Genomic DNA, 14,879 nt, shown 5'->3' with positions numbered 1-14,879 from the left:
GTTTTCTAGAGAAATGCTGTAGCATATTTTGCCCATTTGTATTTTTCAAACAAGATGTTGGATAAATTAAAAAATTTAATACATACACACTCCAAAAACATTCTGAGAATGTCATATTCTGAGCGTCGGCCTAGATGTGCCATCTTTTATAAACCATGGTAAAGCTAAGGTTGATATTTGTCCCCTGCCTGATCGATCACTAGTCGCTTTTTCTATACAAAAAAATATTTTTGCTTATACGTTACCGATTGGAATTCCATATTTTAACATTCCCACTCTATTAATATAACATTTACTTAAAATAATATTATATTATAGTTTTGTGTAAATTTTATATTTATCCTTTGTTATTTGTAGCGACCTTTTACAACATTACTTTTACAATTGTTACTATTGTAAAGTGTGTCAGTGTTTTAAAAAAAAAAGTCCGTGGATATTATTCCGACAACCCACCACGGCATCACCATGTCGGACGAATATTCCAAAAAACAACACACAAACGTACATTTATTGCACATCAAAGTCAATTTATTCATTGGTGACGTATATAGAATGCGTGCGCAATACAACATCGTATCACAAACATTGACACGTGATATATATATACAGCATATATATTGCAGAATGATATACAGTAGGCCTAAAAGCTATATAAATATAAGTGGGCCTATAGGCCTAATTGTTTTTAGGCGAAAATGTCCATGTCATGTCGTGAAAAGCTTCGGTAATACTGTCAGTCATGTGTGTCAGTCATGCTTATTAAGTCAAGGAGGAATATATACCAATCGCCTCATCACACATTTTGTGCGTTCCGTCGATCGTCCGTCAGAATATTGTCCACAACAAATGTTTACGATAAAACACTGTACCCATCCTTAGCACGTGCGGTTTTAACAGACAGTCTGTGCGTTGTACAATAGAGTTTAATATAAATGAATGCGGGCTCTCTTACTCTATAATTATTGATGCAACATATTGCGATATTAACACATTATCTGCCAAAGCCGTTTCTTTTCGTGAAGTTTGAAATAAACGGAATACGATAATACCGGTATGCTAAAGCCACCTAAAATTCAATCAATGTTATGACGTCACTATTATACTGAATTACGTTATCTTGTTAGAGTCTGGATAGTCAAAGGATTGATAGTCAGAGAATAACACATCTTCGAATTTTTTTTTCTTTTAAATTTTTTCAATGAAAATGTATAATATAATAGGTGTATTTTGCATCAAGGGAACGGTAGATATCTGCCTGGCTCATTGAGATATCATTACATTAAGAACGCTAATAAGGAGAGAGAATAGTTGCCCGGTTATCGAATCAATAATTACTTTGTTTTTGTTATCATAGAAGTTCATCATTAGGGAGATATCGCAAACTTACAAAAACGATAACGAATACGAATACGTCATTATCATTATCGTCGTTTTTACCTGAAACATTCTTAACAATATTTATGCTGTAGGAACTGCATATGATCCTTGATTAATGCAAAAGGCATGAATCGACTACGTTGTGACAGATATGCTACTCTGCAGGGGAAGGGTTGTCTAAAATTTGGTGACGTAACCGTATTCGTTATCGTATTGGTAAGCTTGCGAAAACTCCCTATTAGTGTGATTCCCCATGTACAATTATAAATGAAACATGATGAAACAAACAGTATGGACGAAAGTTTTGAACTATATGATCTTTCCTGGGTGCAAAACAAACTAATAACAACTGGCCAATCAGAACAGCGTCAGGAATACGCGCATGTCCCAGAAACACAAGTTCACGTACGCTTTAATTTAATTGCTGTCGGGTTTTTTTTTTTGTTTTTTGTTTTTTTTTCCCCTTAATGTTAGCATCAATATCCAACGCTTGCGCCTTTGATCACTCAATATGAAATTGGCGCCTTATAAATACGTGGGTATTATTATTAAACACACAAAGTAATTCACATGATTTTTAATTTTATTGTCCAAGTGTTGTTTAGCAGATAATATATACGGTATCATACAATCGAACGAATATTATTCGTTCGTTCAACTACGATAATTTGTAGATTTTACAAACGAGATCGGTACTTTTAGAAATGATATACAATTTCAAAATACGTAAATGCAATAGATAAAATTTTGAATAGCAAGGATTTGAATTTTAGCTTAAAGACAGTTTTGGTATAGTATAACACAATATAAAATGTCGTTAATGTAACTCTGAAATAAATAATAATAATAATACCGCCAGCATTTTGAAAAAAGACAAAAACGACGAGTGATTTGCCTGTAGCAAAGATTAAAAACAGGTAATATGATTTTCTATAAACTAAATTCTATTGAGGCTAAGGGAGTTGAGTAGTTTTGTCATGAGAAAATAATATATGTATTTTAACCATTTTTAACGCAGAGACGCTGAAATGAATAAACTTTTACGGAGTGTCAGCCACGCTTAAAAACTGACCAATCAGAATAGGCCCAGAAATACGCGCATGTCCCAAAACATGATTGCGTACGCACTTTACGCTGCTGTTTGTCTTAGTGGGGTGGTCCATCATATGACCAAAGAGCCATAGCAACTGTCGTCAGTCTGTAATTGTCTACGTCATCGTTCAACGATATACGCCGGATTATTATAAAGCCAGACAGACACTGGGCCGAGTGTCGTCGGCCGACAAATGTCCATCGAAACAAAGGGACGAATGATCGCTGCGGATCGTTTTAAACAATCCACCCAGTCTGCCACTGACAATCAGCGGACGGCGTCGCCTCACCAGGCGCCCACAAACAGCGAGGATGCACACGTCGGCCAACGGTCGTACGACCGTCTTAGTACGACCGTCGTAATACGTTGTGCGCTTTTTTTTGATAGATGTTTCTATCGACGGCTTTGACATACATGTGAACTAAAGTTGTACAATAGACGACAATATGTGCTTAATCTGAAATCTTAAGCTACAACTTACTGAATACCGTTGACAAACGCAATGATATAAATTTTAACCACCGGGAATTAAAACATTAGCATGTAAAAACACATATCCACATGACATCCAAAAAAAAAAAAAAAACACCAAAAAACAAACAAACAAACAAAGAAAAAAAAGAAGTAATATTTAAAATCTGGTGACATCATTTCTGGGGATAAAGACATCAAGAGTCCCACGTGGTACCGTCATTATAATTATGAGCTCACATTCGTTGTTCTGTGGCACAGTACGGTACTACTGTAGATATATTGAACTCAATCTTATGATTTTGGCTGTTATAAAATGTGTAGCCTAAAGACGGCCGCACACTGAGCACAAAGCGACCAGGTACAGCTTGCGCAACAGATCATTTTAAATGCCAATCCGCTCGAAGACTGCCTTCAAAAATCAGCAGACGATTTCGCGTTGGGCAAGCGCTTACCACACACAGTATGGATGGATTTGTCGCCGGCTGTCGGGAACGCAGTGTGCAGTGGCTTTAGTTGCGGCAGTTAAAAATGAAGTGCGTGTGCGTATAAACTCCATTAATGTATTGGAATGCTCGTATAATGAAGCAGTGTATTGCATTTGACATAATGTTCGATATTTTACAGTTCATCATATAATTACACTATAACAAAGTCGATTAATGGTAGGGTACACTGGGAAAACCATAGACAGTGGAATCTTAGGCTATGCATATAATTATTACGTGTATACAACAGTGGGACCCATCTGTTGCCGGTAACATATTCTTTACCGTATCCGTTACGCTGCAAAAATACAAACTTACCACCCTAAAAGGTCTTTAAGTGGATACGTGCTACTTCACAACTAATCAATAGTGGAGACATGATGTTGTGTACACATTCAATAGATAATGTCTGTTAGACGGATGAACTTCGCGCCCGAAATAATGTTCGAAAGCATGAGACACTTTTTTGCATATGCACACAGATCAGGTGGCGTATGTCGAAAGATAATTGAAAGGTGTGATTTAGACCAGGTAATCAAACAACTTCAAGTCTTCGTAAACCATCAGCATAATGGTCAATCTTTATTATCCAGGCCGACACATTGCAGTCCATGAATACTGCTGACCGGTCGATTCGGTTTCTGTTAAGGTTGTTGTCATTTTCAAACTCAATAAGCAAACACGTCATAATAATACAAGCCACGTGAAACTGAAGGCCCAGCATTGTGTTGTGTTGGCACATAAATGAACACATTATTTTGTGTAAGTAGTTCACACCTCGGGTTCCTCAATTACAGTTTCTATCTCATTATTACAATGTGGGGGCTTTGACATAACGCTGTTATATGAGTACGACGTTATTGTGTTTGGGTGAGGTTTTTTACGCCTCCCTTGAACTTTGCCACACAAAAGCAACCTTAAAAAATACTTGCGGTAGTTCCTACTCATTGCTACTAGTGCAAACGGGTTAATACAACTACTTAAGTAGAGCATTATGAAGGATACATTCTTGTAATTAGAATTAAAATGAATCTTATCGCTGATTTCAACGGCAATCTCCTTGAACATATACGGTAGCCAACAAAAGGTGTACATCACTGCCAATACAAGTACGGTGATTGCCAGTCGTTTTCGAGCTTGGGCCTGATTCTTTGACGCCGACGCCGACTTGGAGGTAGATCTCGTTGATTCCGTCGGCATTTCCCGAATGCTCCGAAATAACTCCATTGCAACCAACGTGTATAGAACGGAAATGACGATTACGGGTAAGGCGTACAGAAACACGAACCTACATGTTTGGTAGACAACCGTGGCATGTTTCCAAGCGTCATCGGGTGCAAACGAACACACGTACATGTTTGCTCCAAATGGTAGAATGTACACTGTAGAGAACCAGAGGACAGGCAGAGCAAATGAGAGAGACGTTGTCCAGCTGACAATTATCGAGAAATAAGTGACGCGTTTTGCGTAATCACGCATCGGCGCGACAGCCATGTTTATTGCGAAGTAACGATCCGCACTCAGTGCCGTAAAAGACAACGCCGACACACCTTGCGACAAAATCAATATGAAGTTCGTCAGCTTACACACGACTTCGTTACCAGCAGCGGAGGGAAAACCCAAGCTGATGACAGTAAATGGTGCCGAGAACACCATAAAAAGTAAATCGCCAATCGCGACACTTAAGATTAAATAGTTAGGGACATTGTGCATCTTTTTATAGTACAAAATAATAAATATAACCAACGCGTTACCAATAATACCAATGATTTCAATAAATAAAGTCACAATTTCGACGAAGTAATCCTTTTTATCCTCAAAGACATAAGAATCGTTATAACCGTATTCATAGTCGTTTGATACCGACATTATGATCAATTTTGTGTGCCGGACTCCTTGAAAACTACTTCGCATATATACGCAATTAAAATTATAGCCGTTGGAACACTGTGTTATCCACTTATAATAAGAGAGAGCTCACCACGATCCGTCCGTCGCGAGAGCGTAAATCCTATTTGAGCATATCAGCCTATAAGCCGAATCTTATTCAACAGTACGACGATGCGTTGTTTACATGGCAACCATTGATGGGAACAATGTAAGTGACAAAATTTGGTGTTGATAGTTGCATTACAATAATGTTCGTGAACAGCGCGGTTTAGTAACAACTGATCACAAGCAATCGTTGAAATAAAATCAGAATAAAAAATGAGATAGCGATCGGGATGAATAAGAAAATTGTTTTCTTGTACGTGCTCAAATCTGGACAGCGATGATTAAATATTGTTTGTACAGTTTAGCACAACGTTTTTCGCCCGAGTCACAGATATACACGTACGGTAGCCATCGGCAGTTGTAAGTCAAAAATTAGACAAGAAAAATTTAATCTTGAACAATGTAGAAGCATTAACACGTTGGTAACAAGTTAGAAGTCAATGTATTTCGAAAGAATAAATGTATATTCAAAAAGACGATCAGATCGTTTAATGAGATGTAGGCAAGGATCAAGAAATTGGTATTCTCATATAATTTTTTACAGTCTTTACTGCACAAAGTTCGCTCGATATCTTCAATCAAACTGTTTATTGCATTGGTATAGATATTAACACCAATACTCTTTTCAGTTCTATCTACGTAGAAAAATATCGATCAGGAGGAGACAGCAGATGAAACTGACGTTAGATGCAATCGTCGATGGTGAGTTACCGATGACGATTTGAATATTGAGGGCTGCAATCACTGCCGAGCAGATGCTCAATGAAATGAGTTCAGTGGAATACAAAGTCGCTTTGAATCCAACAAATAATTGTCTGAAGGGACCGTAGCGTGGGACAGGAATTGATCATTTCTTGTATTGAATCAAGCCGACATGATGACATCTGAAAAAAAAGAAACAAAAAACAACACGATAACTAAATAACCGACTTTCAGGTATAGTGACTCAGTAAACAATACAATAAATATTAATTGGTCCGATGATATATAATTGGAAATTAGTTTTTTGTTTGTTTATAGAACTTATATTTAACGTCTCGATTTTATTATATAACGATCAAAAAATCAAAATAAAGGAAGAAAAATGATGATGACGGGCTTAGTGCATATATAGGAATAAACTATATATAGGCATAGGCCAAGGTATTTTAGTATGCGAAGAGAATATCTTTAATTTTCAATAGAAGAAAATTATAAATTAAATTTTATATTATTCTAATTTGTAGATATATTCAATTAAAAGCTTACACAGTATCTCAGTTAAAGCGTGCATAAAATCTATATTAAAGGCATCTACAACATCCGTTCGCATTTCTTAATGTGTTTGACCGAATAACACGTACATAACCTAAAATTATATATGCCTACTGAATGAATAACGGCTTATATTCTATTCAACTTCTTCATAATATTTTTGATAACGGTTCCATTTACTGACAAGAAAGCGTTTATACCGAGGATTACACAACTACGCTAATTATTTCCCAACCAAAATTAAAGGAATTAAATGTTAAGTAGACTACTGAATAGTTGCATTAAAAAAGAATTATATTAACAACTGATTTTACCCAAAGGCCATATCGACGTGATGAGCATTAATTTATTTAATCGTCGATTAAAAGCGCACAGGTGGGAACGGGACGTGTCTTTAGCACCGACGTGTGATTGTGCTGTACGCATGCTCAAATCAAATCTAAAATACCTCATTTTTTCTCAGTTGGCCTATTTCTCTTCCTGCAATTTACCTTTTCCCCATACTTGCGTCGGTGTTCGTTATTAATGCGTCATTTTACCTACATATAACGTGTTTGTTATCTTATGTTAGATAGTTCCTATTGTATTTCTATATTTCGTCATCAAGATATTTATTGGCTGCTATTGACTGTAATGTGCAAATCATCTCATTTCAATTGGTCGTAAATACATCAATGACGTTAGTGTTAGAAACATTAGAAATACATTTTAATGCGTATTTGAAATATGATTGTATGCGTGCTGAAATTAATTAAATAATTCAAATGAATGACATTTCAAATGTTATTCTACAAATTTTGTAGTATAGCTTTAACAGAAAAAAATAATGATTTTCCATTGTTGTTATTGGAAAATTAATCCACATATATGCCTAGCTTGACAAATGCAGTCAGGAAACAACGGAGGCCTAACTAAGCCCATACTATTTTCCGTAAGTATGACACGCAGACATTGTCAAATTAATTGTAACGATATTTCCTGAAAGAAAAGGAAGAATAAATACAGTAAATCGCTGGGGGCGGTGTTATATTATGTGACGTCTGAATTTTCGAGACAGACGGGTTGTATTACATCACGTTTTTGAAACGTAGGTGGCTTTATGAACTTTGCGTCACGTTTGTAAAGGTTAGAAACGGTGTGGTTGTATTCTGTATTTAGTATGTGTAGGGATTTAAACCTAAACTTCATAGAATTTGAAGCAAGCTACTGTACAGCTTGTTTCAAAAAGATAACGTATATCTGCACTACCGCACAATAGGCCTACATTTCAATACCACAAATTGCTATCCGTTGTACACAATCAGGCCTACTTAAGATATGATTGCGATTTGATAGAGTTGCATTTCAGAAATGCGAAAAATTACGACCTTGGTTGAAATGCTTTATCATGCTTTAGATACACGGTCCATTAAATTGTAACCATACTGCTAGGCCCTTACAGCGATGGACGTTTCACTCCTGTAAGAAGATGAAGCGGCTTAGACGTGTAGACCATACCAAGCATGCCCTAATTGCGTCTGGATGACAAAATAAGAAATCGTAAAAATAAAACCGTTAGTTAGTTGTCAATTTACCTGTCCTGTGGGATTCTGGGAGTGAAAGAAGCTACGTGATATCACAGCTAATCACATGAGTAGTAGGCCTAGGCCTAATCCTAGATTGTTTACACTTAAAGCAGACATAAATTAATGTTGGGCTCACATAAATTACCATGTGAATTCACGTCCTCAACTCAGGTAAAAAAAATTGTAATAAATTGGACTCGATTTGCGTACATGTGTTTAACAAGCTTACCGTTTAAAAGACAAATGTAATGATAAATGCCATACCGTCTGTAATAATTCCACAACACACATCAAGTATACATCTGTTCTCATAAGCTAGCATTATGAAAAGAATCTCAATATCTAGTCCTCATTCATCTATCTAACAACAGACAGCTACATATTTTATATTATCATTACATTATTAATCGTCCAACAGTTGTTCAATGCATGTTCGTGCACGAACTTGTAGAAAAAAAAGGTGTTGTCATTTCAATACGTATTTTAATCGAATAGGCTTGGTTCATAGTAACGCGTATCAGAAGAAAAATGAATATAGGCAGTTCCCCCTATTGCAAAAAGGGTATGACTGAATTAAAATGTGATGTCACGAGTCTAGCGCCGAAAGCAGAACGTACTTCGTAGGATGTATTTGTATGGTACCGTTTGCGTCACTACGCGTTTAAATTTAGTGGTTCACATTGAAGGTCGGCTGCGATATGTGTTTTGGCGTTAACTATGCTTTAGGCTGCTACGCTTGTCCCACGTAGTCGACATGTGCAAGTAATTTTTGTCACTGTCAGTTAAGTATAAAATAGCATTATGTAAAATAATAATTATTATTCAACCTTGACGTCATCACTGCAATACCCTATGTCATTTTCCTATTCCCACCGCACATTAATCTAACATTCGTATAATAATTTCCAAATAGTGTATGTTACGCAACTATTCTAATTGTTTATTATTAGTAGTATTATTTTAAAACTAGATAGCTTAAATTATTTTATTAACACATGCTTACTTCATGAAGGCAAAAAATACTTCAGCTTCATCCACCACCTGCCTTCATAATTTACATCAATCGATTTTATCAGGCAATTTTTAGAGTTGATTGTGAGCAGGCATGTAATAGTGGAAAATATGAAAGATAAAAACTATTCTTTCCATAATAACAATCATAATAATTATGCTAGTTTTATGTAGCGTTTCAAGCCAATAAGTTCCAGGCTTTCACATTCATGCACTTGTGAAAGCAGTCCTATCCCGAATCAATGATGATTCCATCTTTCTGTACAACAAAATTTACTGTAAGACTTAAGAGATTACGTAACACATTTTAAATAACATATGTGTGTTTGTAGTCGACGTTTGAATATAAAAATAAATAAAATATAGACACAATAAAAGCGTACACGATTGACGATTTCTGGTTTGTAAATCATGAATCGTTTAACGGCTAAACTGTTGGTAGTCACTGTGTGCGCTGAACCGTGGAGATCTCTTGGTCTCCGGTTCAATTCCCATCGCTGCTCACCATGTATTTCAGCTGGAGATCTGAAATGGAAGTTACGAAAGCGCACCGTATTTCGGATGAGACGTTTAGCTGTTGATCCCGTGTGCATTATGACCCATGTGCACGTTAAAGAACGCAGTGCACTCTTCGGAAAAGAGTAAGGGATTGTCTGCCAGCGTACTACAATCACCACCATAAATACTCCACACTGGAAGTAAGTCTTCTACAGAAATTCGTGGGTTATCCTTGGTGTTTACACCAAAATAAATCCAAATCCAAATCTTTATTGACTTGGTACATTCGTAAAACATTACGTAATTTCTACCCTGTGTAATTTTATGAAGCATCACATTATTTCATTTATTTTAAAGGGGACTGAATATCAGCCGACCTTGGATACTCTGGGGGGTCACCCTCTATAAATACTGTTAAAAATGGATCATACGATATTTAATTTCTCAAGTGCTCCGGGTTCAGTTGGTTAGAAGCAAACCGTTATTATATGAACAATAATCATGGTAACTCTTTAAGTTGCCCATTTTATTTAAGAGCCCCGAATATCAGCCAACTTTGGATACGCTGGGGGTCACCTCCATAAATATGGTTTTGGCAATGATAGTACGATAATATTTCATTACTCAAGTTTTCTTGGTTCAGTTGGTTTGAAACAAACCGGTATTATAACATATGTGAACATTAAACTTGGTAATCGTTCGTTCGTTCGTTTGGTAATAACTTTCTGAATGACTATGATTTTTTTTAAACATAATCAAAACGAAATGCCTAATTATGCCTATTTAAATTGCCTTAATCGTATCGTTGACTGCTATAGGATTTACTGTAGTTCATATTTGAGGAACGTATCGAGACATACGGATCGTTAGCTTGCTAAAGTAGACATAATGCATGCTCTCTTTGACTTGCTAAAATATAGACATAAATTCATGCTCTATTTTCACAATTCTCGCTGTAAATACGATATACTGAGGTTATCAATGAGTGTATGTGTAATACATAACTAAATGGTTGTCATGTTAAGCGGTTAGGCGGGAAAAATCACAAAAACAAGTAGAGCGAAGAACAGCAGGCATGATAAAAATAAGATTGTGTGCTGAGCGCGGCAGATTGGTCAAATAGGACGTCAAATAATTGGTCTATTTTGATTTTTCTTATAGTATTTTTGCTTAGATTTTTAGCAACTAATTTTATATTAGCCTGTGATTTTGTTATTTTGTATTTTCTCAGCTTTTATAGTGAGGCCTAAACCTAGGCCTGTATTATAATAATATAATAACATTTATTTGACATCACACTTTTACTTTAGAGTTTAAATAAGACATCCCTCACCCTGCCCACACAAATAATGTACATAATACACATAAACATGCATACAGTATACGTAGGCCTAGCTTTCTAAAGTGGTCCAGAGGGCGAAGCCCCAAATATTTTGACATTTTAGGGGTTTCAAAGGCTTATTTAATCGATTTTAGAGTTTACTAATATGTAGAAAATACATATAATTTTTTTTCTCCCCAACGAATCGTGCTTTTTCTCCCCGACCGGGGTGGGGGGCAGCTCTCCCCGACAAGGGCCCCCCGCCCACTGGCCCCACCCCTGTATCCATTCATTGTGCGAAACATTACCGTAGCGGAAAAGAGGTGCCGGGTGCTAACGCGAAATCATAATCGTTCATTCCCGAAGAGACCAACTGATAAAATTAGAATATCACCAGAAGATGCTTAAAATATTGAAGGAATACGAGCGTTATAATGGACCGTTCGGCTAAGCCCCACCCCTTGCATACTGTTGCCCTTGGATATTGTTGTTAATGTCCTACAAAATGACAGCATGAACGTACGCAAACACGTGCGTTTTTGTGATAACACGCGTGTGTTTTGTGGGACAGGTCAGCTGGTATTTCTGGTTTGATGGTTTGATTGACAATCTGGAAATGTTCATTAAGGGGTACATGTCTATCTCTATCTCGTCACTTGATAGAGCATTTTAGGCAATCTCTTTGAACTTTGGGCGCGTAATAATTTCTTGGCTTTTCATTAAGGTAAAAATACACAATATCTTTAAATAACACTCCAGTACTTTCTAAAATAACTTTATTGCCGATGTAGAGTGTGAATTTAGAACTGGTGCACTCTGCGTCGGCGTTGGCACCAGCTTATGCGACAACGCGTCGCGATACGGTTTGTTTTCAACGACGGTTCTTCAACCGGCGGTCACAGGCAAACGCTCCCACGGAGTGGAGAATTTGTCGGCCGACGGTCATTCGAGTGTATTATGGTATTCGATTGTTTTTCGATAACTCTGAACAATAGACAACACGGGAGGTTATCATAAGAGGTCTGTAATGATGAGATCAAGCTGGCTAATCGACCAGTTTATAGCTATTTAAGACCGTTATAACAATTCGCCTCAGGTGTTCGAGATGAATATTAGGATATTCATCAATTAGTGAGATTTTTTAAACAGACACATTAATATTCTCGACATATCTCAAAATCTTATGCCGCCCGTTGAAAGACTTCATCAGTCATTTAATGTATTATGCTCAGTTTCAAGATTTGATTGATGCCGCCGATTAATCTCTCAAACTTGGTATTTCATTTATCTACAAGTAAGAGTTTGATCGACAGAGATTTAAGTTGTTATATTTAAAATGGCTATTCGGCATCGTACGCGTATACACGTACGCTATGGTATAGTATATTGTCACCTTATAAGCGTTTTTACATTATAGGCGGCACGCACTTCTTCGCAACCAATAAACAGCCTCGACCACTTGCAATATTTTTTTTTTCGAGAAAAAAAATTAATTATTATGAGCCCTGTTACATAATTTCGAGGTGATTACATCATAAGATTCACTAACCTTTAACCTACTTTCAGGTATGATGAAAAATCGTTATAAGTGAACTGTTAACAGTTCTTTTTCCCCTCTGTCCATATCGTTTATTTTGATTAATGTTTCAATTAATTTTAAACAGCTGACATAATTACAACCATTGCTCTATCCAAATAGTAGTTTCATTATAAGAGTTAGAAAAAAAAAATCCACACAAATACCGTATGTATTCGAATAAACGGCCCGCTTTGAATAAATTCACCCCTCAAATAATTTTTTCCTCGAATGAATGATTGTGAACAAAACTAATAAAAGCAATATCGTTCTCAACACATTCTATCAATATTCTACACCAGTAGAATTACATTTTGTCTAACCTGGTTAAGATCAGTAAGTCTTTATGATCACGCAATGACACATTTTGACAGTAATTATGTGTTAAGGGGCTTTTATATGAGTATAAACGCCTCCTTCAGAAACCCTTCTCAACAATAAACGTCCCGGGGCGTTTATTCGAATATTGGTCTCGGGACTACTGTATAAGGAAGTAGGCATTGAAGTCCAGTAATAACATTATGGACTCATAGGTGGTTTGTAAACGATGACATTATCTGCTATCGTAGATATTTGCCTAAAAAGGGAAGCTTACGTTACATCATTAATTTCGCTTCTAGGTTTCCATTACAAACTCAAATATACACAATGGTTTCAATATCGTAATAAAACTTCCGAATTTATTTATAGAAGCCGCTGAAAATTTGCAACACACTCTGGGGCCAGAAGAGTTTTATTGTCAAATCGATATTAATCTATCATCGGAGGCGAGAAACGCAATGTTGACGTAATAATGACTTCAGTAAGCTGTAAATGTAAACCCATATGTATAATTAAATTATTGCCTGATACATATATATATATATATGAGACAGATATATATATAATGAAAACATATATAACAAAATGTAAAGAACTGATCAACAACGATGATGGATATTGGGCTATATCAATATCAGTACACACTGCTTAACATATATAATTATTACTACCAAAAGTAATTTTTTTGATTTTCTGACCTACCGTAAAACATTCTATTCCTCGTTTATCTTCTGTTAATCTCAGTGCAGGTATAATTACATTCCGTTATTATTTCCAATCAATGAAAACCACAAAAATTAATACAATTCATGTACGCGAAAATTAGATTTAGCTAGTTCACTTTAAGCTTGCAAAGGCGAGGCTTGGCCATTGAATCGTGTGCTTGCATCTGACCGATTTGTTTCCATAGGCACCAGTGCGAATCATCATCCGCGTTCTCTTTTCGCCACCGGATATGGTAGCTCAGAATTGCGCGCTGTTGCGCTTAGGCCTACTGGGCCTACCATACTTCAAAAAATACAAATAATGTGGACACCTTCGGGACCAAAACAAGTGTCCCCTTAATAGGAGTTCCCCTGAATAGGGGTTAGCCGTAATGTTAAAAGATATACTTTCCCTCGTTTTGTGGCCGAAAAAATGTCCACTTAATATGGGTGTCGCAAAGGAGGGGTTTTACTGTTTTGCGGTACATAACATTTAAAATTTGTCTTTATATAATCTTACACAGTAGTTAAAAAATATGAGTACTAATCTTGAGTTATTCCATGCGAAAAGTAATAAACTACCCATGTATTCGCATGAAATAACAGAAGTTCAAATAAATTCGAATTATATGATTGTATTGTATTGCCATTTTCCAATTAAAACTTATGTAGGCCTGTGTACTGAAATATCTTAATTGCGATGAGTTGATTTTATTCTTATTGATTGTGCGATTTAAATGTTACAATTGAACGAAAAAAAAATTATTAAACTTAAGATGATTCGATCGCAAACGACATGCTGATTGTAAGAACTTGTATTTAAAGAAAGCTTTGTGGCTAAGCCGAATATGCCTATCTAATAAGAAAAACAAAATGATTAGTCAAATTTGTTATCTGGGCCAGTGAAATTTTTTTTTTATAGGTCTACGCCGCCTGCGTTCAATTCTCTTTAGTTTCGCTCTTACCTTTAACTCTATAAGACTGCCGCTTCCTTTTCTACGCCAACCCAGTATCCCCAGAGAGATTTGATGAGGAGGTATATGATTCCCAAGCTGTTTTATTTATTGAGAGGGGTAATAATATGAAACGCATGTGTTTTGGTAATTTGAATTCGATATAAATGCTGTAATATTTATTGATTACTGTTTCATGCCAACACACCCAGGAGTGTTTTGAGTATATTTTATTTTCTGATTTCTTATATA

The 14,879-nt window shown here is 36.2% G+C and overlaps 1 protein-coding gene across 3 annotated transcripts in view; it reads right to left on the bottom strand.

Annotated features, from left to right (window-relative positions):
* Positions 1-506: 506 nt before the first annotated feature.
* LOC117109495 (bombesin receptor subtype-3-like) overlaps positions 507-14,879 on the bottom strand; it is a 30,893-nt gene continuing 16,520 nt past the window's right edge. Inside the window, exons 1-2 of one of the 3 annotated variants that reach the window (XM_033251865.1) lie at positions 8,508-8,618; positions 507-6,308 (exon numbers count right to left, since the gene is read on the bottom strand). In XM_033251865.1, the coding sequence (XP_033107756.1) occupies positions 4,201-5,343 (1,143 nt within the window). In that variant the 5' untranslated portion in view covers positions 5,344-6,308; positions 8,508-8,618 and the 3' untranslated portion in view covers positions 507-4,200. Of the gene's footprint in view, positions 6,309-8,472; positions 8,619-14,879 lie in introns of those variants that run through there. The other 2 variants (XM_033251864.1, XM_033251863.1) reach the window with 2 other exon arrangements.

Source organism: Anneissia japonica, unplaced genomic scaffold, assembly GCF_011630105.1.
Source record: "Anneissia japonica isolate Jap-2015-1 unplaced genomic scaffold, ASM1163010v1 scaffold3867_len840240_cov202, whole genome shotgun sequence".
NCBI lineage: Eukaryota > Metazoa > Echinodermata > Crinoidea > Comatulida > Comatulidae > Anneissia > Anneissia japonica.
This window is presented reverse-complemented; position numbering and strand designations above follow the sequence as displayed.